This window comes from Nelumbo lutea, chromosome 1 (assembly GCF_056320005.1).
Source record: "Nelumbo lutea isolate HS-2025 chromosome 1, American lotus-T2T, whole genome shotgun sequence".
NCBI lineage: Eukaryota > Viridiplantae > Streptophyta > Magnoliopsida > Proteales > Nelumbonaceae > Nelumbo > Nelumbo lutea.
In genome coordinates, this window is record NC_142684.1 from 204,404,855 (window position 1) to 204,431,127 (window position 26,273).

Below are 26,273 nucleotides of genomic sequence, written 5' to 3' on the forward strand. Positions count from 1 at the left end.
GCTGAGCTCTAATAGATTCGAGCTCGGCTCTCGTTTAATAATCGAGCCAGTGAATTGGACTCGAACTCGATTGAAACCGAGCCAAACTTGAACAGCTTGTAAATAGGTCGACTCGCTCAGACAGGTGTTGTTCAACTGATGGATCTATTGATCACGTGTTTGGCTTGCTTTTACAATGCATTTCTCAATGATAAATTAATCCATCCTTGTTCAGATGCTAAATAATCATTATCAATTGCGTTGAACGTGCTCCAATTGATGCCAATGCACTTGACGAATTTGAAAGAGTAAACAAGGACTAAGTTAACATCACTGCACATGCACTGAGACCCATAAATTCCATACACGCTCTCTCTCTCTCTCTCTCTCTCTCTAAAATTCAGAGGTAATATACGGTCCAACATTGCAACCGGATTAGTTCTGCAGCAATGGCCTGTTTTGAATGGGTCCAACTAATTCTTTGATGTAACTCCAGATGGATGAAGGCCTTCTAAAAGATGACGATCCCCTGATTCCTATATCTGTTGATGTTTGATTTTCCAAGTATGGCACGATATACTTTTTCATACCAGCCTTGGATATTGCTAGATGATTTCCTGGCACGCTAATATATTTGACTCTTCCAGCATCATCTAAAGTTTTCAAGCCAATCCAGTCTTCAGTATAAAGTTTCGTCTACACAATCAAAATATGGTGTAAAATTACATAATGCAGTAGAAATGATAAGTGAATAGTAAAAAAATAATAAAGCTTAGGATGACTAAATGTTTTCTACACACGACATATGGTGTGACATAATTCTATTGAAACAAAAAATGAAAGGAAAAAATAAAAGCAATTAAGCATGGGATAATCTGATGTTTATTTTTTTTTTTATGAATATGGGATAATCTGGTGTTGCGTGGCTTCTAATTTAGCAACACTGGAAAGTTAGCAACATATCATTCATAAGATAGCATGTCATTAATGCAATATTAGGGCATTTCAGAGGTGTTTGAATTGCATTTTATGTACCAGGCATTTGGTGCTAGTCAGTAGAAGCTGTGACTGGCAATGTGATTTGTCAATCTAAGATACCTTCCAGTTGGAAGTTTAGATCAAGGATGAATAGTTTACCTGTTGTGGAGGCAAAATTGGACTAAATGCTCCATCTGGATAGTACCCAAACCAGGAGGTCTCACGAGGTATCAAAACTGTGTCATGCTCAAACTGACAATAAAATATACAGAAAAGAAAAAAGATAGTTGAAAATATTTGAGTAAGAATAAGTATCAAATTTGTCATTCCAAGTGGGCACACAGAATGTATAACCAGCATATAGCTTTGAACTCACCATAATAAGTATCAAATTCTCTAAGCTGCTGAACCGCTCCTTGTAAGTGGAATTCCTCTCATTAGGGAGTTCATTGTTAAGCTTGGGAAGGAACTTACATCCTTCTAAATAGGCGGGAATATCCTATAAAATAAGTAATTATTATCACCCTTAGATCTTACAAGAATATTATTATTGTATTTGATAAGACGTTACTTTAAGGACATAATTAGGTTCTAACAGTGTGACATTCTGATACAGCAGTAAAACTTTATTCATGTTATCATAGGAGGTGGAAACTTTATCTTGATGTTGCAACTTGTAACAAGTATGAGACCATATGAAATCGGACATTTTGCAAACATTATATTTATGTCATAAACATGAAGTGCCATACATAAATACATTATGTATGAAAAACTATGGATATTACGGTCCTAATTAACTATGCTAACAAATAGGTACACCTATAAAAAATGAGGGAGAATCTAACATCTAATCCTCTTAATTTATAATCATAAACTTTTTTTTTAATGAGTTATTTATAATCATAAACTTTCCAGCAAATCTTATCTTCAACATGCCAAAATAAATTGATATATGGCAGATCAGCATGACGAAACATCTATTACTTTACTAGGGTGTTTTACTCACTGTTGGAATTTTAAGGTAACCACTGGGAGCCAAGTGAGCCTGTAAATCCATCAAATTAAAGTTACAATGGCGATCAGTTTTAAGCTTTATAATAGATAAAAAAAATTAGTAATTTAAATGACAGCAGTGTAAGAAGGAAATAACTTAAAAATAACAGTAGTCTATATTCGTAGCAAGGTTACAGAGATGTAAACCTGGACATAGTCGGAGTAAATCTCTGACTTGATTAGGCTGTCCACAAGAATGCATATGAAACTAGACTGCAAAGTAAGGAGTTCCTTTAACAACCTTAGCCAGAATTGGAGGCTAGATCAAATGATGTTGTAAATAAAAACATATCTTTCCTTTTTTCATTTCCGTATTGAAAAGTTGATTTAGTTTGTGAAGGCCATAAATTACGAAGTACATATTTCTATCATCGAAATTCTTTTAGAAAGATACTAGAAATTATATAACAATACATGACCTGATGGAAACCCACAGAGAGTATTCAAAGTACGTCTTGGTAGATTGTAAATATGGTTTGTAAAATAGCATGGTATACAGGAGAAACACAGTATGACACACCTAAGAATACCCGAAACTGAAACCAACCCAGAGAAATGAAACTAACTGATTCCTCTGTAATTCAGGGAGTGGTTAAGCTGTCAAGAAAAAAACTAGAAAGATACTGTGTTTTTCTGATGGATAGACAGATACTATGATTAGGATTTCCTTTTTGTCCATGATTGGCAATGATAAGAATTTATTAAATGGGAAGTGTCAAAAAGGATATGACAGTAATAGAAGAACGTCTTATGAAACTAATATATAATATATATATATATATATATATATATATATATATATATTCCAAGTGAATTAGATGATCTCCAAGGAGTTCGCTTTGGTAACCAAGTATCTAACCTCCTTGAAGGCCATGGACGCCACCACCATCCCTCATCCATCCAATCCCCACCTAAGATTTCCCTCAAATTCCACCCTCATAACAAGAGTACATCAGAGGCACTCTCTGAAGTGATGACATAACCTAAATCAATTTTTTCCTTGGACATAAGGTTGAAAATTCAGATCTCACATCCATGAAAGTTTGTATGAATATTCCGTTTTAAGAATACAATTTGTCACTTTAAAGTCTACAATTCGCCATCCACAGAATCATAATTTCCAACTCCATAGTATTTGGGAAGGGTTGGGAGGCCTGTGAATTATTGACATGGGTAGATATTTCTGGAATAGGTATTATGGATATGGAAGGAGTATTATTAATCAGAACAGAAGCTACCTTATAATACTAACCACTTTCTGACATCAATAGAGCTAGAAGTATCAAAACTAAATCCTATTGTTTGAAAAATCCTCATTTGTGTCTAGTATTTGCACAACATATTTGCACAACATATTTCCATTTCCATGGGTACCAACATGAAATATTACTAGAATTGACATATTCTCTAGTAAAAACTACCAGCACCATGTGGGGTACATGAGATGGTATTATAACATGATGGTTGGCAATGGTATTGCAGATCAGTGGAGCAGTAATACTACTACCCAGCAATAGAGATAATGACCACTTTGAGCCAGCTCAAAATTCTTTTTGATGTATGTTAGATCTTAGTTTTGATTATGTAATAAATTGGTTGGTTGATGTATTAGATTTTTTTGGTAGTAAATAAAACAGAAAATGTATTGAGATAAAAGAAGATTAGAAGAAAGGTGATAAGATATTACCCAAACAAAAGAGAAAAAAGAAAACTCCAATATAACCTCCCTTCTCTAGAGCTAATGACCCTTAATTTCAAAAAGTCACAACAAAGAAAAACACTGAAAGCTAAAACCACAACAAACCTGAGGCACCCTCCAGATCAAACAATAAATTACCCACTTAACTACTGACAACCATCAACACCTAACACCTACTACCATCCTTCAACGAATGACCTCTACACTTTCCCTAAACATTACAAGGCAAGATTACCAATTACTTAGCATCTCTAGAGGTTTGACTATGATCCTCTTTACTTCTCTTAATATCTTTCTTTGTTTTTTTTTCACCTTCTTGATGGTCCCCACCCCCAAATATGGAGCAGATTAAAGGTCTGGGGTCAAGGGGTTAAATTGAACAGGTTCACAAGGTGCTTCATTCTCCCCTCCCCCCTGAGTTCAAAGGAGAAATGACAGATTCAAGGGAATCTAATATGCTACCTGGAGCAGCCAGTCCTTGCACATCCTTAACTAAAACAACTTTGCTAGGGCTTCAAGAGAGGAACTTGTTCCATTTCTACCAGTGTCTTGCACCTGTCAAGAGTCTGAGATCGTACTAATCTCCTTTGGGATCATAAGATTTACTTTCTCTACTGCTGGAATTCTGTTAACATCCGAGCCAGTACTTAGGGCTGTGGTCGAGTGCACCTCAGCCTGATCCTCATCCACACCAGGGAACAAGAGCTCTGTATTGAAACTCTCTGCTTGCTGCAGGTCTTCAACTTCCCTCAAATCGAAGCTACCCAAGCTCCTCAAATCCTTTGAATTTGAATCAGAGCTAGAAGCCTCTGAACCCCAATCCTCGTTTCTCGGTAATGCACAAACTCAAAAGGGCTATTGCTGCTATGATCCTGTTTCAGGGAGGAGATTTGTCTCAATGGATGCCATTTTCTTTGAGGAGGCACCCTATTATCCTAGGGTTTCTCCTCAGGGAGAGAGTAGTGAGAATTTGGGTCTTTTTCCTCAGGGGGAGTGCAGTGAGAGTGGGGTTAACTCATCTGAGGTCGTTCCTTTACCCATTCCATTGAGTGATGAGGGCTGTAATGGTGAGGGTTGTCAGAGGGATCATGAGTTGAAAGTCTATCACAGGTGATGCAGGCAGGTTGATCCCGGTCATCAGCAGTCCAGGCCAGCCCCAGTTCCTTTTGTAGATCCAGATCTAGGTACTATAGTCCCAAGGCCCACTGAGATACCTTCCACTGTTGTTACCTCCCCTTCTTCTGATGACCTTGACCTACCTATTGCGGTCCATAAAGGGAAACGGCGTTGCACCACATCCACGGCTCACTGTATTTCCCAGTTTCTATCCTATGATTGCCTGTCTCCCTCTTATAGGTCATTTCTCACTTCCATTGTTGATATTCCCATCCCCAGAACAGTGCAAGAAGCCTTATCAGTTCCAGAGTGGAAAAATGCAATGAAAGTTGAAATGGATGCCCTTTTGAAAAATAATACTTGGGAGCTAGTTGACCTACCCAAAGGAAAGAAACCAGTTGGATGTAGATGGGTATTTACTGTGAAACATAATGTTGATGACTCCATTGAAAGGTACAAAGCCCAGTTGGTTGCAAAAGGGTTCACTCAGACTTATGGTATAGACTACTTGGAGACTTTTGCCCCGGTAGCCAAGATGACCACTATTCGAGTTCTATTAGCCCTTGCAGCAAGTTACTCTTGGCCCTTGTTCCAGATGGACGTTAAAAATGCTTTTCTGAATGGAGACTTACAGGAAGAGGTCTACATGCAGTTGCCCCCTGGATTCTATGATACAGAGACAGGTAAGAAGGTTTGCCGACTGAATAAGGCATTGTATGGATTAAAGCAGTCCCCTAGAGCTTGGTTTGATAGATTCAGACTAGCCCTTGGAAAATTCGGTTATGTACAGGCCCAGTCAGATCATACACTGTTCATTAAAAGAGTGGACTCTTCTTTGACCTTGCTTGCTGTATATGTGGATGATATTGTAGTGACAGGGAATAATAGTAGTGAGATTGAGTCCCTCAAACAACTCCTTCATCAAGAGTTTGGGGTGAAATATCTTGGTGCACTGCGATATTTTTTGGGTATTGAGGTTGCTAGATCTAAACAGGGGATCTTTATCTCTCAGAGGAAATATGTTCTAGATCTGTTGGCGGAAATTAGAAAGTTAGGTGTCAAGCCTGCCGATACACCCATTGAACAGAATCACAAGATTGGTGCAGAGGGTGGGGAGCCTCTTGAAGACAAAGTTATGTTCCAACGGTTGGTTGGAAAGCTCCTATATCTCTGCCTCACACGGCCAGCTATCAGTTATGCAGTCAGTGTTGTCAGCCAGTACATGCATTCTCCTAGAACCACTCATCTTCTTGCAGCAGAGAGAATATTAGCATACTTGAAGAGATGCCCAGGTAGAGGTATACTGCTCAAGAACAATAATCACATGAAGGTGGAGGTCTATATAGTTGCTAATTGGGCTGGGAGTGCTGATGACAGGAGGTCTACCTCTGGATATTGTGCCCTTGTAGGAGGTAACCTTGTCTCTTGGAGGAGTAAGAAACAAAGTGTTTTTTCCGCTCTAGTGCCGAAGCTGAATATAGGTCAATGGCTAACGGAGTGGCTGAAATCACTACTTGAAGAGTTGGACATTGATTATGAGAAGCCCTTGATGTTGTATTGTGATAATTAGGCGGCTATTAATATAGCTCACAATCCGGTGCAACATGACAGAACTAAGCATATCGAAGTTGATCGACATTTTGTCAGAGAAAGGGTCTCATCATAGGAAGTGTCTCCTGTATATCACCTCCAACATGCAGCTCGCAGATCTTCTCACCAAGGCTGTTCTAAGGAAGAAGTTAGAGGCAGACCTATTCAAGTTGGGAATGACAAATATCTATTCCCAACTTGAGGGGGAGTGTGGAGAACACTGATGTGGGCCCCACGGATGTGGTCCCCACTGTGTTCGTATTGCAGCATGTGTAACCTTTGTTAGTTATGTCAGTGTTAGTTGGTAGTTATCTTGACAACTTGTTATTTCAGTCTATTATTTGTTTTATTTGCCATGTAAGCATTAAGGCCAATTCTGTCCTTTCCTACATTTAGTGAACATAACCTATAAATATTAAGAGAGTGGCGGCGGCAGATTCATTCGATCTGTCCCTCTTTTCAAAACCCTTGTGTACTTCTGCTTCTTCTCCTTTCTTCTCCCTCTTCCTTCTACTTTTCTCAATCCAAAATCTGTTGGAATTCAAGACTGACTGTAGTCTTGAGCGATAACTGTTTTCAAGGCGCCAAGGCGAGGCTAGGCAACAAGGGGGCGCCTTGTTTCCTTGTTGCCTAGTCACCTAGGCGATGGATTTTTTTTTTAAGTAAAAAACATATATCCTAGGGCAGTTCCCTAGGCTCCATAGCCACATTTCCTTAATAATTATCCATAATTTTCATAAGTATAAACTTCATGTTTGTTTTTTTCCACTACTACAAACTCCTGACAGGGTTCCTCCTTACTGCTATCACTGTTCTGGTTGACTACTTCTATCTTTTTTGGCAGCATCTACCTGTTCTGTGTTTGATCTCTTCACCCAGTCCAACAGGAGTGCTGATACTCCTTTCCAACTACAACCCTTTCTTCCTTCTTTTCTTCCATTGCCAAAGAACTCAAAAAGAGCCATGAACTATCCTTTTACATTTCTATTGCAATCTGCTACATACCTCCTATCTTCTTCCACCTTCAAATCCCACCAGACTGAATCTGGCAGGATAAAGCTCCTGTCACAAAGTTTTCAAACCATTCAATACTCTCTTTACCTATCAGCAGCACCATGGCCATCTTCTTCTCTCTAATCTTCAAGCTTGGCCTTCCTCTGATTCTCATTTTCTCAAAGAGAAGATCTTTAGCCTTGATCTTCAGCACCCTCCTCCATCTTGCCAGATCCACAAAGTCCTCCATCTTCAGCAGCCTCTCACTTGTCTGGATGCTTGTTTCATTTCAGCTGAGGTATATACATACTCATATTTCCTTTTCACCATGTCATTGCTTGCTGGAGATATTAGAGGGTCCCAAAACATCTGGCGCTACAAAACTCCCATTGGATAACATCATCTCTTTCCAAAGCAAGGCCATTATTATAATTTTGGAGTGCAACCTTTTCCTATTTGTTACAGACTGTATAATTAAAATAGGAAGATGTTACAGACTGCATAATTAAAATAGGAAGTAAATACTAGGGAGATATGATGTTACAGACTGTATAACTAAAATAGGAAGTAAATACTAGGGAGATATGATTTACCTTGATTGTAGGACTGATTTGTAGGAATTTGATTAGTTTTCTTTCCTAATATATTCTTTCCTAACATAGAATTTGTAACTTGTATATATACATACGAGATTGATGAATAATAAAACAAATTCTTCTTCTTCCTCTGTTTACTCTTATTTTACATGGTATCAGAGCATCTAGTCTCTGCCAACCCCTTTTTTTTTTTAAGTAAACAGTAGGTAGAGGAAAATTTCTGGGTGTTTTGGGTCACCTCCTTGGAGCAGTCAGAGCATCTAGTCTCTACAAAGTCCGGCAGTCAGCAGCCCTGCGCGTGTGTCTCACGCATTGCCTGAAGATTCTGCCACAGTCACACGCGCTGGCACGTGAAGGCGCATCTGTCGCCGGAAATTTTTTTTCGGTTGTTGTCTTTTGGCTCGCCTCGTCCTGTATAGCACATATTTGTGCTTTGTTATGTGCATATCTATTCCGGTGTTTTCAACAGGTGTGCTCTGTTGATTTTCGGTGTTCAAAATATTCTGTTTATTTGAATTTTGAGATTATGGCAGACAAGAAATCAGTAGTTATGTCAGATGTTATTCCAGTGATGTCAAAAATAACTGAGCATAAGCTTAATGGCTCTAATTATCTGGATTGGAGTAAAACTGTTCAACTATATTTGCTGAGTATTGCTATGGATAACCATTTGACTGATGACCCTATGATGAGTCGAGAAAGTCTTGGTTGAGGGAGGATGCCCGTTTGTTCTTGCAAATACGCAACTCCATTGAAAGTGAGGTGGTTGGTTTAGTCACTCACTATGGATTTGTTAAAGAATTAATGAACTATCTAGAGTTCTTGTACTCTGGAAAGGGGAATATTTCCCGCATTTACGATGTGTGCAAAGCTTTTTACAGGGCGGACAAAGGCGATAGATCTCTCACAAGCTATTTCATGGATTTCAAGAAAACATATGAAGAACTTAATATGTTGCTTCCGTTTAGTGCTGATGTGATTGTTCAATAAGCTTAGCGAGAAAAGATGGCTGTTATGAGTTTTTTATCTGGCCTACCCTCTAAGTTTGAGACAACTAAATCTCAGATTCTTTCCAGTTCAGAGATCTCTTCTCTACAAGATGCTTTCAGTAGGGTCCTTCGTACAGAATGTTCTCCACTTGTTCAGCCTAGTAGTGCCCTTGTCAGCCACAATAATACATCTGAATCAGGGAGACAACAATACAAGAGTGGTAGTGGTAGGTCAAGTAACTATGACAGAAATACTAATACTCATGGACAGGAGTTAGGAGAGATAGTGTGTCATTACTGTCATAAGCCAGGACATATGAAGCGGGATTGCAGGAAGTTGTAAAATAAGAAAACTCAGTCAGCCCATATTGCATCTACCACGGATACTTCTGAGAAGTCTGTTATGATATCTGCAGATGAATACACCAAATTTGCTCAGTACCAAGAATCATTGAAACCTCAATCTACTCCTGTTACTGCCATCGTCAAGTCAGGTAAACCCAATACATGTCTTGTTTCCTCCTCTTCAAAATGGGTCATTGATTCTGGAGCTACAGATCATATGACAGGTAATTCAAGTCTGTTTTCTACCTTTCAGTCACATAAATCTACCTCTCCTTTTACTTTAGCAGATGGGTCAACATCTTGTGTTATTGGGTCTGGCACAATTAGTCCAACACCATCACTTCCTTTGTCATATGTTCTTAGTTTACCTCAGTTATCATTTAATTTAATTTCTGTTAGCAAACTCACTCGTACCCTTAATTGTGGTCTCATTTTTTCCTGATTATTGTTTGTTTCAAGATCTTACGACGAAGAAGATTATTGGTAAGGGACATGAGTCTAGAGGTCTCTACATCTTTGATACACAAGTTCCAAGATCCATAGCCTATTCTGGAGTTGTAACCCCTTTTGAAGCACATTGTCGGTTGGGCCACCCCTCTCTCCATGTGTTAAAGCAAATTTGTCCTCAATTTCAGAATTTGTCGTCATTAAATTGTGAGTCTTGTCAGTTTGCTAAACACCATCGTCTTAGTTCGAGTCCTAGAGTCAATAAACGAGCTAGTGCTCCTTTTGAATTAGTCCATTCAGATGTTTGGGGTCCGTGTCCAGTTGAGTCCAAAACTGGGTTTAAGTATTTTGTTATTTTTGTTGATGATTACTCTCGTATGACATGGTTATATTTAATGAAAAATCGTTCTGAGGTGTTTTCTCATTTTTCTCCTTTATGTGCTGAAGTTAAAACTCAATTTAATGTTTCTGTACAAATATTGAGAAGTGATAATGCTAATGAGTGCTTGTCAGAATCCTTTCAAACTTACATGCTTCAGCATGACATTCTTCATCAAACTTCTTGTGTAGATACACCATCTCAAAATGGGGTTGCTGAATGGAAAAATAGACACCTTCTTGAAATTGCAAGAGCTTTGTTATTTCAAATGAAGGTTCCTAAACCTTTCTGGGCTGATGCAGTTTCCATAGCATGTTTTTTGATTAACTGTATGTCTTCATCTGTCCTTCAGGGTAAGACTCCTTATCATGTTCTGTTTCCAAATAAAACACTGTTTCCTATTGAGCCTAGGGTATTTGGGTGTACATGCTTTGTTCAGGATGTTCGTCCTCAGGTTACCAAACTAGATCCAAAATCTTTGAAGTGTGTTTTTCTTGGGTATTCTCGTGTTCAAAAAGGGTATAGATGTTATTGTCCTACTCTTCACAGATATCTTGTGTCAGGTGATGTTAATTTCCTAGAAGATACGCCTTTCTTTCCATCTACTCCTCATTCAAGTCAGGGGGAGGATGATGATTTGTTAATCTATACTGTCACATCATTTGGTTCACATCCTATTGAATCTGCTCCTGCCAGGCCTAAGCCACCTACAGTACAGGTTTATTCTTGGCGACCAACCCCTCCGGATCCATGTCCTGCACTAGCTCCTTCGTCGCCAGATCCAGTCTCAACTGATCCTGTTCCTTCGTCATCAGAACCAGTCTCTAATGATGATCTTCCTATTGCTCTTCGTAAAGGTAAGCGTAAGTGTACTTATCCAGTATCTTCATTTGTGTCTTATAATCATTTGTCGTCCTCTTCTTGTTCTTTTACTGCATCTCTTGATTCTATCTCTGTTCCTAAGACTGTTAAAAAAGCTTTTTCTCACCCTGGATGGCGTAATACTATGATTGAGGAGATGAATGCTTTAGAGGACAATTGTACTTGGACCTTGGTAAATTTACCTGCAAATAAGAAGGCTATTGAGTGTAAATGGGTGTTTATAGTTAAAGTCAATCCTGATGGGTCCATTGCCCGATTGAAAGCCCGTCTTGTTGCTAAAGGATATGCTTAGACTTATGGAGTGGATTATTCTGATACCTTTTCTCCTGTTGCTAAATTTACTTTTGTCAGGTTGTTTATTTCTATGGCAGCTACTTATAATTGGCCCCCATCAGTTAGACATCAAAAATGCTTTTCTTCATGGGGATCTTCAAGAAGAAGTTTATATGGAGCAACTGCCTGACTTTATGCTCAAGGGGAGTATGGGAAAGTTTGCTATCTTCATAAGTCTATGTACGGGTTGAAGCAGAGTCCTCGCGCCTGGTTTGGAAAGTTTAGTCAGGCAGTCGAGAATTTTGGTATGAAGAAAAGTAAGTCTGATCATTCTGTTTTCTTCAAGCACTCTGCTGCCGGCATCATTTTGTTAGTTGTGTATGTGGATGATATTGTCATTACAGGGAGTGATATTACATGAATTTCATCCCTTAAATCCTTTCTCCACATTCAGTTTCATACCAAAGATTTGGGAATGTTAAAATACTTCTTGGGTGTTGAGGTAACAAGAAGCAAGAAGGTAATATTCTTATCTCAAAGGAAATATGTACTTGACTTGTTGTCTGAGACGGGAAAGTTGGGAGCTAAACCATGTAGCACTCCAATGGTTCCTAACTTGTAGCTCACAAAATATGGTGAGTTATTTGAAGATCCTGAGAGATATAGAAGATTGGTTGGAAAGTTGAATTATCTTACTGTAACTTGTCCAGATATTGTGTATTCAGTTAGTGTGGTGAGTCAGTACATGTCCTCTCCAACAGTTAATCACTGGACAGCTGTAGAACAGATTTTGTGCTACTTAAAAGGAGCACCTGGGCAAGGAATTTTGCATGGCAATCATGGTCATACTAGAATTGAATGTTTTTCAGATGCTGACTGGGCAGGATCCAAGGAAGATCGAAGGTCTACTTCAGGCTATTGTGTATTTGTTGGAGGGAATCTAGTTTCATGGAAAAGCAAGAAGCAGAATGTTGTCTCACGTTCAAGTGCAGAATCGGAATATAGAGCTATGGCCAAGTTTGTGTGTGAAATAATGTGGATATATCAGCTTCTTACTGAAGTAGGTCTTAAAACTTCAGTACCAGCCAAGTTGTGGTGTGATAACCAAGCTGCTCTTCACATTGCATCTAATCCTGTTTTTCATGAACGAACTAAGCATATCGAGATTGATTGCCATTTTGTTCGTGAAAAGATTCAGCAAGGTTTGATTTCCACAGGTTATGTGAAAACAAGAGAACAATTGGGAGATATCTTCACGAAGGCTCTTAATGGGGTTAGGGTTGATTATCTTTCTAACAAGCTGGGCATGATTAATATCTATGCTCCAGCTTGAGGGGGAGTGTTACAGACTGTATAATTAAAATAGGAAAATGTTACAGACTGTATAATTAAAATAGGAAGATGTTACAGACCGTATAATTAAAATAGGAAGTAAAATACTAGGGAGATATGATGTTACAGTCTGTTTAACTAAAATAGGAAGTAAATACTAGGGAGATATGATTTACCTTGATTGTAGGATTGATTTGTAGGAATTTGATTAGTCTTCTTTCCTAATATATTCGTTCCTAACATAGAATTTGTAACTTGTATATATACATACGAGATTGATGAATAATAAAACAAATTCTTCTTCTTCCTCTATTTACTCTTATTTTACACTATTCAAGAACTTCAAATCCTCTTTCGGACTCAACTTATGAACTTGGATGTATTAGAATCATTTTCATATTCTAATAGATCAGGGTGGATATTGCTGGAATGGTAGTAGCATTGTTATTCAAAAAGGAAGCTGCCTATTATAGACTATTTAGTAGCTGAGCTAGCTTCTTCCTCCTTTGAATCTAAAAGCATACAAATTACAAACAATATGAAGTAAAAATTGCGGCCCAGTCATGAGACAGTTAAATGTTATCCAGTTTAGTAACAGACTTTTTAACTCTTTGGAGACCCCCCTATATTTTGAGTAAGACATAATTATTACTTTGTAGGTTGTCAATTTCATTATTTCTCTATCCAATGCCATAATAAAATACAGATTAAATTAAAACCTTAGATTCTTCTTCTACAGTTAGTCCGATTTTCTGCAGCCTAAATAAGTTATTAAAGCACATTGGATAAATGATGAAAACAATTAAAACCCTGTAGAAGAACTTACACCACAAAGTGGAACAGAAGCAGTGCCAGCATGAGGACCTCCCAATGAGACAAAATTTTTAACCTGTTCCAAATATAGGAGGCAGAAAATTCTCATTATATTCCTTTTCTGGATAAAATAAAACCATTATGTTCCTTTTCAAGATGGAATAAAAATGAGAAAAAATTAACAGAAGATTAGTAATAACAGAACTAACACACAGAAAGGAAATGCAACAGTTATATGTAAGCAAAGACTAAAGCAGTACTGTATTGGAAACTCAATTTCAAGGAATGTCTTCTGAAAACACCAATTTTGCTAATATTGTCTGACTGATACTTACTGGCAGTGACCTGGTTAGTGATTAGAAATTTTCTTAGTTCTTTCATTAAAGAGATCAGAATTGAAAATATTCATGATCACTGTTTCACAGGTGCCCGGGTCAACCAGATCAAGGATTAGTTGCACCTATAAGACTGGCATACCTACAACACCTAAGATAGAAAATTGTCCTATTTTAACACATAAACATTCTATGTTTCAATGTGTTGAAATAAAATGGTTTTTTTAATCAGAGGATAAATATTCAAATTAATAAACTGATATTTTACCTCTATTAGACAAAAAATTCTCATTGCTGAATATTTTTTTGAGCCATATCCTCAGAAAAGAAAGAAGAAAAGAAAATTATCTATTTTATAGATTTGACCAAAAAGTTGGGTATACAAAATTCCAATGAAGATAACCATGATGGTCTTATACATTTTTATAGATTTTGGTAGTCCATTATTTCATGTTTAATCCTTTTCAAATATACTAAGATGAACTTTAATCTTATGTGCCACTAATCCATCCACATTGGTGCAGATTGGATAGATTCCATCAAGATGGCCTTTTCTTCAGTCAGTTGTTTATGCAAAAAAAAAAATCCAATTTCAAGATACAAACAGGAAGAATGGCCCAGAAAATTTTTGAATAATTTCATAATGAACAGGTAAGTACAAATTAGAAAAATGCTTACAGGAGGTCCTCCATCACAGAACTCAATAACCCCTCGAGCTATCATGTTACCCTGGGGAAATGAACAAATGTTTAGAATGTTAGCAATGGTATCTTTGATATGCCTTAATATTTGAACTAGAAAGCAAGTCTGAAGCTAGGCAGGTAAAAACAAACTGGACAGAAAAATAAATGGAAAAACTGAAATTACAACCAATGCCATCCTCCATGAGATTGAACCCAAGATATATTGTAAAACAAGATTGGATATAATTGTTTGAAAATCCATCATCATACTTGCATGTAACTGAAGTTATGAGGAATGCAGAACCACTGAAATGTTCAGCATGAAAATTGCATGTTATAGTCACTCTAAGGTCGAGCTAAGTTACCAATCTTCTTTCAAATAATGAGTTCATTTCCTTTCATAGTGTATGATATATGGATAAAATGAAATGATATATTGAAGCTAAAAAGTGGCTCAAACATGGAAAGTAAAAGGAGAAACTACACCAAAGGGCATTGGATCTCTGATTCACAATGACATGTGAAACATTCTAAAAGTTAAAAGAAAATTATAACATCCTTTTTTTCTTGGTAAAAAAAATTATAACATTATAACATTATAACATTAAGTCTAAAATAGAAAAATTCTGTAGCACCTGGGAAAGTCCAACTATGTTGTAGCCCCCACTTAGTTCTTTCATTTTCTTCACCTGTCAATCAATTAGTGAACTTGTTAACAAAACACGTTAAGCCTCAAATTCTAGAACCAGAAAACTGAACACATTACCCAAATGGCAGTATGACCTTATCACAGACGATCCCTGTCTGCAAACAAGTAAAAAGTTTTAAATTACAAACAAATGTTAAGGAGCACATATGATAAGCTGGGAATCTTGTTTTAAGCATGCATGTCTAACCTGTTCCTGAAGGGGCATAACCCAGGAATCCCATGCTCCATCTCCAATTTCTCTACAGAGAGGAAAGAAAAGTCAGACTACTATTTTTGCATACACAAGTTAAATTATTTAAAAAAAATTCCCACACAAAGACATGGGCAAAGAAGAGAAACAAATCAGGAAGCAGGATTCCCCATTCTTTCATTTCAGAATATCAACAACCAAATTGGATTTCCACAATAAAAAAAGAATTGACTTACTAAATTCTCCCCTTTATTTTTATCAGTCCTATAATGATGATGGGTTTCCAGAGAAGGCATGGATTCCTCCTTGCCTCTGATTCAGATGCAAAGTTTCTGGGAGCCTCCGATACTGCTATGATCACACAGCAGCCTGAAATTGAACATACAGTCACATAATTCAGGTCTATAACAGCTTATTGATTGTCACTTTCTCTATGTTCATTGTATGATGGATTGGCCCTATTTATTTTCTCTGCACCTAGATGATATATTTATGGAAATTTGATCTATGGCATATTAATCATGCTCCTCTCATTTCCCATATTCAATATGCAGATGATAAATTAATGTTTATCTCTCTACTTTTTGAGTCTAGTATCTTAGTCATTCTCTAGTTCTCTGAAAATCTCCAAAAGAATAACTATGATGAAGAAATAGCCATTTTGTGCTGGTATTTTGGTCTGCTAAGAGGTGTCCCTTGCTTTTATTTTACTTCTCTTTGGAGTATTAAGAGCCCCGATCCGCCATGCCCACAACTCGCAACCAGTCACAAGAAGACAGAATTGACCGGATGGAGGGTGAACTGAGAAGTATGAAGGACACCCACTCTGTGGTGGTATCTCAGCTCGAGCGAATGTTATCCTGGCCCAGCAAGGAGGCAGACCAGGAGGGATCGAGCAGCAGCGCTCTTCAACCGAGCGGCACCTTCAACCTCTGCAGTCCCAAACTGGTATTTCCCACGTATTCAGGTGACGATCCTTCTCCTTGGATCTATTGTGCAGAACGGTATTTTGATTTTCATGAAATTCTGGCCGGTCAGAGAGTGCAGATTGCCTCCATCCATCTTGATGGAGAGGCTAGTCTCTGGTACCAATGGTACCGTCGTTCACATCCACAGTTGTCTTGGTTAGACTTCGTGGAGGCCTTGCAAATACGGTTTGGTCCTTCCAGCTTCGAAAATTTTGATGAAGCTTTATCTAGAGTAAAACAAACTGGCTCCATTCGAGAATATCAGGTTGAATTTGAACGGCTAGCCACGAGAGTGCATGGATGGCCGGAACATGCTCTCACTGGCTGCTTTATTGGTGGTTTAAGGGAAGACATTAGACTGGAAGTGAAAGCCCTGCAACCCTCTATTGTGCTGGCCGCGGTGAGCCTAGCCCATTTGCATGAAGACAAATTGGCCTGAGTTCGAAGGAACCCATGGACGGGAATTCTCGGGCTCGCTCCCAAACCCTTGACATCCAAAACCGAGCTAACCCCGGTTCGATCACACCCCCCGCCGGCCCCCATTGTGAGAAAACTCACCTGGGCCGAGATGCAGGCTCGTCGGGAAAAAGGCTTGTGCTATAACTGTGAGGAGAAATTTTCTCTGGGACATAAGTGCAAGGCCCAACAGATGTTCCTTCTCCAAATTATTGACAACCTGGATGAGAATGAAGATGTGGATACCGGATCCATGGTCCCTGACAAGGCGGAAGATTCCGTTGAAGAAAACCCAGAGATCTCACTCCACACCCTAATTAGGCTCCACTCCACTGAGACTATGAGAGTGCATGGTGTTCTTAAGGGTAGAAAAGTGTGCATCTTAATTGATAGTGGGAGTTCCCTTAACTTTATCACTTTGGACCTAGCTCGACAAATGGGCCTAGAGGTGCAGGCGGTTACTTCCTTTGCTATTAAGGCAGCTAATGGATAGTAGATACTTTGTGATGGGCTGTGCAAGGCCGTGGGCCTTAGAATTCAGGGCCATGTGTTCAGCGTGGACCTGTATCCCTTGGGTTTTAGTGGCGCTAACTTAGTCTTGGGGATCCAATGGCTTAAACTCTTCGGGCCAACAGTAAGTGATTGGACCCTCCTGACTATGGATTTCTGGATGAATGGGAAGCAATGTCATTTAAAGGGGATTGGACCAACCAAACCAGCAGCCAGTTCGGCCCGGCATGTTGTCAATTATAGCCTTCACTCCAATGTAACGACCCTGGTCTATCTGGGTTCATTGGGTGTAGGGCCCAATGTTTATTGTGACAACAGAACCCACAAGGTGACAGAAGACCCCATTTTACAACAACTCTTAGCAGCATATCAAGATGTCTTTGGAGAACCAAATGGCCTACAACCAGTATGTACTCAGGATCACCACATTCCTATTCAGCCGGGGGCCCAACCCACCAATGTCAGGCCTTACAGATACCCACATGTTCAGCAGGCTGAAATTGACAAAATAGTCGCAGAATGTTGTCCAAGCAACTGATACAACCGAGCCACAGTCCCTATTCTTCTCCAGTCTTTGTCAAGAAGAAGGATGGAACGTGGCGTTTCTTTGTTGATCACCGGGCCCTCAATAGCATCACTGTGAAGGACAGATTTCCAATTCCGTTAATAGATGAGCTATTTGATGAGTTGAAGCATGTTGTTTATTTTTCTAAACTGGATTTATGATCTGGCTACCATCAGATCCGGGTCCATCCAGAAGACATCCACAAAACGGCCTTCAGGACCCATGATGGCCACTATGAATTTCTGGTCATGCCTTTTGGATTGAATAATGCGCTCTCCACTTTCCAGAGCCTCATGAATGATATCTTCTGGCCCTACCCCAGGCACTTTATCTTGGTGTTCTTTGATGATATCTTGGTCTATAGTAGTGATTGGGCTTCTCATTTAGAACATTTGGAGTCAACCCTTGGGATTCTCCGGCGACATCAATTATTCACCAAGCCTTCTAAGTGCACTTTCGCCAAACACAGATTCAGTATTTGGGGCACTTAATTTCCCGAGGGACTGTATTGACTGACCTAAGAAAATTGTGGAAATGACTCAGTGGGCTCGACCCAAGACCATCAAGAGTTTGCGGGGTTTTCTGGGTCTCACCGGTTACTACAGAAGGTTCATAAAAGGTTATGCCTCCCTAGCCACCCCTCTTACAGCTCTGTTGAAGAAGGATGCCTTTACTTGGTCAGAACAAGTGGAGGTGGAATTTGAATCCCTCAAGAAGGCGGTGACGACACCACCTACCCTGGCCTTACCTGACTTTTCCAAGCCCTTTATGGTGGAGTGTGATGCGTCGGGTAGAGGAATTGGTGCAGTCCTGATGCAAGAGGGACACCCTATTGCTTATTTCAGTAAGTTCCTATCAGCCCAGGCCCAATTAAAGTCTACTTATGACAAAGAGTTGATAGCCTTGGTGTTCTCGGTGCACAAATGGAGAGCTTATTTGTTGGGGTGAAAATTCACAATCAGGACTGATCAGAGGAGTCTCAAACATTTGATGGAACAAAGGATTCTTAACCTTGAACAACAGAAGTGGGCCAGCAAGTTAATGGGCTTTGATTTTACCATTGAATACAAACTTGGCCCATCCAATACAACTGCTGATGCTCTATCCAGAAGGAAGAAATGAACTCTTTGACAGTTTACAGACCTCTCCACTCCTTGCTTGATCGCATCAAGGAAGAAGCTCAACAAGATGATGAATTAAAACTGATTCGGGAACAGTTGGGATCAGGGGCAAGCAGAGTGGCAGGGTACTCCCTAGTGGGTTTAGACTTGTTCTACAAAGGGCGACTAGTGATAGCATCCAAATCGGCTTTTCACACAAATCTCTTGAAGTTGTTCCATGAGACAGTGGAGGGAGGTAATTCTGGGATGATCATCACATTGCAACACACTTCTATTGGCGGGGAATGAAGAAGGCGGTGCAGGATTTTGTTGCGAGTTGCTTTGTATGCCAGACCCAGAAATACCAGGCCCAAACCCCAGCTGGGTTGCTACAGCCCTTACCCATTCCAAATCAGGTGTGGGATGAGGTAACTATGGATTTTATTACAGGGTTGCCTAAGTCTGGAGGGAAATCTGTTATACTGGTTGTTGTGGATAGATTGAACAAGTATGCGCACTTTTCTGCGCTTTCCCACCCCTACACAGCATCTCAAGTAGCTCAGGTCTACATTCGAGAAGTGGCTAAGCTCCATGGTACTCCAACAACTATCATCACGGATCGGGACCTAACCTTTGTGAGTCGATTCTGGGAAGAATACTTTCGGGCACAGGGTGCTCACACTTACCATTCCACCAGCTACCACCCCAGACTGACAGGCAATCAGAAGTGGTTAACCTCTGTCTAGAGACCTACCTCAGGTGTTTTGCGGGAGAAAAGCCTACCCAGTGGCTAAAATGGCTTCTGTGGGCTGAATTCTGGTATAATACCACTTATCATGTTTCTACTAGGACCACCCCATTCAAGATCTTGTATGGAAGGGACCCACCCTCCGTGTTACCCTATGAGAAGGGCACATCATCAGTTGCAGAGGTTGAACAACAACTCGAAGCCAGGGATGAAGCACTTCAATCACTCAAGAACCACTTACTCAAAGCCCAGAATTACATGAAGATGCAGTATGATAAGAAACATCGCGACATGGAGTACCAGGTGGGGGAAACTACAAGCTTACAGGCATTCATCTCTGGAAAAACGAGCATGGCAGAAGTTCTCACCTCATTTCTTTGGTCCTTTCCGCATCTCAGGGAGAGTGGGAGCAGTGGCTTACAAATTAGAGTTGCCGAGTACTGCCCGGCTCCACCTAGTATTTCATGTCTCGCTCCTCAAGCCATGTCAAACAGATGCAGCCTTGGTGAAGCCACTATTACCTGAGTTTACTAGTGAAGGGCAGCTGATTGTTGAGCCCAATGTCATCTCAGATATCCGCTGGATAAAGATTGGTCGCAAAGTGGTGAAGCAAGCCCTTGTTCAATGGACGAACCTGCCCACAGAACATGCCACTTGGGAAGACTTCAGTAAGTTGCAGGAGCAGTTTCCCCATCTTGACCTTGAGGCCAAGGTCATTCTTAAGGGTGGGGGAGATGATAGAACCCAGGTAGGTAATCCGCCATCGGGTCACCAGGCCCAGGCCCATGCAGCAGCAGGAGTGGCACATGCAAAGCATTGCAAGCCTCCCCTGCAATTTGTTTACAGCCACAGGCCACGTCTTAACCACCCACATGCATAAGCGCGTGGTCATGATGAGCTGAGTAGGAGGAAATCCCATATAAGGCCTACGGGTAGAACTGAATGAGGAGAAAAAGCATAACCAACTTAGTTTCTCTCTTCTTCTTCGACTTCTCTCTTTCTCTCTCTCTCTTCCTCCCTCTTTCTCTCTCGTAACTCTGTTTCTGGAGGAAGGAGCTCCCTCGAAGAAGCTTCGTTACTTAGAGTCTATCACAGTTCTTAAGCAAGGTTAAGACCAGGTGGCTGAAAAATGGACAGAAAATTAGCTGGCTGAAAGAGGTGTTTCTTATCCTTTATTGGTCAGATTAAATTAATAAGAAACAAAGACTTTTATCCCCCCCCGCAAGGTGCCCTGGTTGAGAGGCTTGAGAAAAAGGATCTCTCGTAGATTGGTAAAAGGGAGGTAAAGAAGTCTTCTCTTGTCTAACAGAATGGGTATGTCCTCCTAAAGTATTTGGTAGCTTGGTCTAGAAAGATACGATTTGTGAATAAACATCAATTTACAAATGGCTTAACAGTTAGGAATTCACTATAGAGGATATGCAATGTTATGGAAAAAGGTGGTGGTGGCTAAATATGGAAAAGCTCCTTTTAGTTAGTCCACCTGCTTAGTTTCACTTAATAGTGTTAATTTCTTGAAATGGATTATGAAGTGTACCACAAGCATGTTCCTCCTACAGAATTCAAAACCAAAGATGGTTCCAAAATCAGGTTTCAGTACAATAATTGAAGTAACTTTTGGGAAGCTATGCATCCTTTTCTGAAGGCTTCATTGGATTTACACTCAGGTTGGCAGGACTGTAAATTGGTTTTATTGTATATGGTAAATCTTTGATTTTGTAATCCTATTTCTTGCAGACAGCTCCCAAGATAAAGGATTTAATGTGGCTCATCTTTCTTGATAAAATTCTTACAATGGATCAATTGAATCTTCTAGGGCCTCCAAATCCCAGACATACATAATGAGCTCTACTTGCTCTATTAAGGCCCTTAACTTTTATTTTTCTAAGAATATCAGTTGTGATCACAGGCATCAATCTTTGTGAACACAGTTGTGTCACTATTATGCTCAATTGACTAGCATGCATCAGTTTCAGCTTAAAACTGGCTACAACAGTACCAGCTAAATTGATTATCCTAAACTCCTTGCTGATGTGTTCAGGTCATTACAATTAAATGCCCTATTTGTGATTTTCTATTTTTTTCTCTTTTTCTTGATAGCCAACATTCAATCAGAGAAACAAAACCCTTTTTTTGTATTTAGGATTTTCACCATATACCATAAGTTACAACCATAAGCTTAACACCGTGAATCAGCTATAAACTGTTTGGACCTACAAGAAAATGATAGAAAATCTAACATATTACTTCAATGATCCACATTTTTAGTAATGTTTACATGGTTTGAGTATCTGAAAGTCTTCACATGAGAAACATAATACAGAAAGCAATAGAAGCACAGCTACAAGAACCAATGGAAAATCTTTTTTGGGTAGAGTACCAACAGAAATGAAGTTTACTTAAAGATGTTTAGATCAGAAATACATTCAGAAATTACTAGCAAGAAACCATTCTTATAAACAGGACAAAGTAAAAATCCATCTTAGACAAAATAAAACATAAAAACTATAAATTCATACATGCAATATCCTTTAGAACCGGACCAGTTACTCAGAATCTCGGTGAACTCTGAGATTCCTCGATTAGAGCATTTATCTCCAATGCCTGCCATTAAATGCACATTTGAATAGAAGAATGATGTTACAAGAGATTTTGCATGAAATTGTCATTTATGTTTGCAGTATGATATCAATGAAGGTTCTACATGAAACTATCGTTTTTTTCTCTGATTGGTTAAATGAAACTATCATTTATATACACATTTTTTTTTTATAAGTTATCATTTATATAAACATTATCTGCAAGGTTGTCAAAATGCAGGAAGTTAGATAGATAGTACATAAGATAGTCAAGAAAAAGAGCTGACAGGTGAGCAAACCAATGGTAATACATCAAGAGATGATAGAAGGAGATGGCTCCGTAAATCTTTTTCAGAACTACAAACTTTTTTCCTCATGAAACCTATTGAACCAGTTCTATAAATATGAACATGAAGGAGATCTATTGAATAATAACACTCTTAATAATATAGAGTTAATACAACTATACAAGTTCAATGATGAATTTTAGACAAGCATACAAATCAAAATGACAATCGATATCTTTGTTACTCTTTTTATAAAGTATGCATCATAGTGTTGTGTTCTTATTGCCAACTTCTTTTAGTAGATAAGGTTTAAGTAAAATTCTTTTTCTCTCATTCTTTGTTTCTCCCTGATTCTTGTTTTAAATGTTAAACCTTTATATTTTCTGCTCCCTCCTATTTTCATATTCTAAACTGGAAACAAACTCTCCATGTTCTCTGTGCCTTTTCTTTTTCAATATATTGTTCATTAAAGCTACTATATAAAAGATATCCTTGCTACACATAACTGAAATGGATTCAACTTAACTCAACAAAGATTTACCCCAACTATGTAGGGTTGGCCAATGAATCTATCTTGCTACTCTATCAAAGGCCGTATGATTGCTAAACAATGGGCTCTAGAATCATTTCTTACTACCTCAATCAATGTCCTTTTTGGTCTGCCTCTAACTCTTCTAGACTCTTCAATTTGTATTAGATATTTACTTCTTAGAAGTGCAATAGGTGGTATTCTATTTACATGCCTAAACCAGCTTAGTCTACTTTCTCATTAGTACACTCATTTCTAAATCTACCCTTTCTAGTTTTGCCACATTTTTCATCTCAATATGTGCATCCTTCCTACCTAATTTTCAGACATATTGCTTCTTGACCATCCACCATTGTACTTTATCTTACAAATTTCCTTTTAACTTGATTGGTATTCGATGCACCTCTCCAGTCTCCATTTCATCCACCCTGCTCTAATTCTATTAGTGACATCGTCTTTAATCTCTTCCTAACAATGGATTATCTAACCAAGTTAACTGAAGTAGTCACTTTAAGGTATGTTTTGGTATCCAATACTTCAATGATCTCAACTCCTCCTATTGTTAAATTTACATTTTATATATTCTGTCTTAGTCTTGCTTATCTCAGAACCTCTTGATACTAGAACATCTCTTACTAGTTCTGATTTTTATTAATGCAAGTTCAGATTCCTCAATCAATGCAATATGTTAAGAAAATGCCTACACAGAGGAATGCTTTCTTGCACATGCTTAGTCAGTTCAAGCACCATCAGTGCAGATAAATACAGATGGCATGGACTAAGGGCTGACCAATCTTACTGTTAAACATGAACTAACTAGGCAGTAAGGGGCTTACCTTATATTACTGCCATATTTGAATGCTATATTTTAAGAATCGTCAAATTGATGGATAGTAATTATCTGTCAACAGTATTTCAAGTATAATGAAGCCTTCATTGCCAAGTCTCACCCAAATTCCCATATAGCTAGGCTACCTATTTCCTTGGTCATCACCGTAAAATTGCAGATGGAAGGCATGTGGTGCATGGGGAATAGCATTCTTTTAGTGCAGAGCAACATCCCTCATCCCATGACACGACTGACACATGATAGTAGCATAACCTTCTAGGCCTCTTTAATTTGGAACTTATACCACTACTGAGTTGTAGAAACAGATTGATCTATATATACCCACACCCGTAGAGATTCAGTTCCTGCAATTTCCAACGCATTTTTTTTTATTCTATCGAGTTTAAAACCTGAACCAGACGGATAATAGACCATTACCCAACCAACAACTGAACTGTTCAGAGTATGTAAATCCACAATTCCCAAGACCCGGCCAGTATCGACAAGTATATATGCTTAAGAATAAGATTTCATCTGTCAAACTAGAAAGTTCAAAATACATACTCAAACGTCGACAGAGCAAGAAATTAGGCTTTAGGAGAAAGAGAAAGAATATTCTCACCGTGTAATACAATGAAGGGTAAAGAATATGAAATCGGGATGAGGAGGAAGGCGACGATGATCTGTAGTTGCAGCCTTGCCATCGACGTTGAAGGAGTTAGGGTTTAGTTCGTGGGATTCACTATTTGGAAGGCATCAAAGTATAGGGTAGCTTCCAAGGAATCTCTAGGGTGTTGTTCGAAAACTCCACCAGAAGAAACGGACACAGACAGTCACAGTGTAGCGTGGGTGGGCACGAGTGATTCTAATCAATTTGACGCAACCAATTAGAATTAGGAAACGCGGTTGACTGTTAGATACGGACTTACGGTTGGTCGGTACCCGCCTTTTCTAATCCAATCCTGGCCAATAATAACCCTTGAACCATCTTAATATTATGAAATTAACCTCTGCCGTGATCCAAACTCCAAGGAATATTCGTAACTTCAGCGTTGACTTGTGACGTGGCTTTTGTCATATTCTTAACCAAGAACCAGTGGGTCCCGTGCGATGTACGGAAAAAGATTTCTATAAATGAAATCATTATAGATTTATAGGCTAGTCAATTAAGTATGTGAAAGTTAAAAAAAACATTAATGTTTTTTATCACCATTTTTTATTACTATTTATAAACTGCCATTTTTTAAGACATTCATACGGGTTCATATAAATTAACCCTTATATGTCAAATCCGTAAAGTTATAGGTTCTTTAAATTCAACTAGAACTGTTTATTATTTTAATTTAACCATTCTTATTAATTAATTTTAGTATTTAATTTAAAAGTTTGATATATAGTAATAATAATAATTAAATTTGTAATTATTTAAATATTTACTTAAAATAATTTTTTCCAACCAAGTATAATTATTATATAATAGATTTGTTAATTCATATTTTGCATTTAAGAATAAACATTAATGATTTGGCTTAACAATTTTAATGATTGTTAATAAATATTGATTCTTATTTAAGGTTTAATTAATGTATTTGGTAATTATTATGGGACATGCTTTGAATAAACATCAATGATAACTGATGATTGTTATTTCATTTTTTATTATTTACTTAATTAGGTACTTGATGATTGTTATTATTATTAATTATTTCTATAAAAAAATGATTGTTATTATTATTTACTTAATCTAGTAATTTTCAACAAGTAATTATTTGATTTAATTTGAATTATTTGATTTTTTAATTATTTATAATAGACATTTAGGGTAGGCTCTTTATTTGATTTAAGAGACTTACCATGTTTTATATAGACAATGACCCCATATTAAGTAAGGGGCAACTATAGTATCATTTAATTTGAAATTTACTATTTAACAATAAAAAATTAATGTCCTTGAGCAACCCACCCCCATAAAAGTATCAATTACTTTGAAATCATTAATCTATTTATAAAACAGTAAAATTAGATGGATGTGTACAATAATATCACCAACATTGCTTAATATGAATGGATAAAAAACATTTAAATGATATCCATTCAAAGAGTCAAAGAAGGAAGAAAATCATTCAAAGAGCTGCTAAGAAAAACAATTCATGCCAAACAACATTTGCAGATGCATCCATCCTCTGAAGTAAGAGATGAAAAATATATGACTATAATTAAATTATCATCATGTATGGCTTCAACTAATAATATAATCAAGACTCCAAAGCCCATTCAATGGAAGAAACATGAAAGAAATGAGAATAATGGGACCATCC

General features: G+C 38.3%; 1 protein-coding gene across 1 annotated transcript; it reads right to left on the reverse strand.

Annotated features, from left to right (window-relative positions):
• Nucleotides 1-127: 127 nt before the first annotated feature.
• LOC148880510 (alpha/beta-Hydrolases superfamily protein) lies at nucleotides 128-25,112 on the reverse strand. The gene is made up of 12 exons (XM_088962436.1): nucleotides 24,578-25,112; nucleotides 22,251-22,335; nucleotides 15,382-15,433; nucleotides 15,269-15,289; nucleotides 15,121-15,174; nucleotides 14,481-14,531; nucleotides 13,481-13,543; nucleotides 2,161-2,226; nucleotides 1,967-2,005; nucleotides 1,334-1,456; nucleotides 1,117-1,209; nucleotides 128-675 (listed from the first exon to the last, which is right to left on the reverse strand). Exons 1-12 carry the CDS (start codon nucleotides 24,657-24,659, stop codon nucleotides 415-417), a joined length of 990 nt encoding a protein of 329 aa, XP_088818562.1. The 5' UTR covers nucleotides 24,660-25,112; the 3' UTR covers nucleotides 128-414.
• Between the last annotated feature and the right edge of the window lie 1,161 nt (nucleotides 25,113-26,273).

Coding starts and splice junctions, on each gene's coding strand:
- LOC148880510 (XM_088962436.1), bottom strand. CDS start 24,659: ATGGCAAGGCTGCAACTACAGATCATCGTCGCCTTCCTCCTCATCCCG. Junction 15,290..15,381: donor TTATGCCCCTTCAGGAACAG/GTTAGACATGCA, acceptor ACTTGTTTGCAG/ACAGGGATCGTCTGTGATAA. Junction 1,210..1,333: donor AGAATTTGATACTTATTATG/GTGAGTTCAAAG, acceptor TTTTATTGTCAG/TTTGAGCATGACACAGTTTT.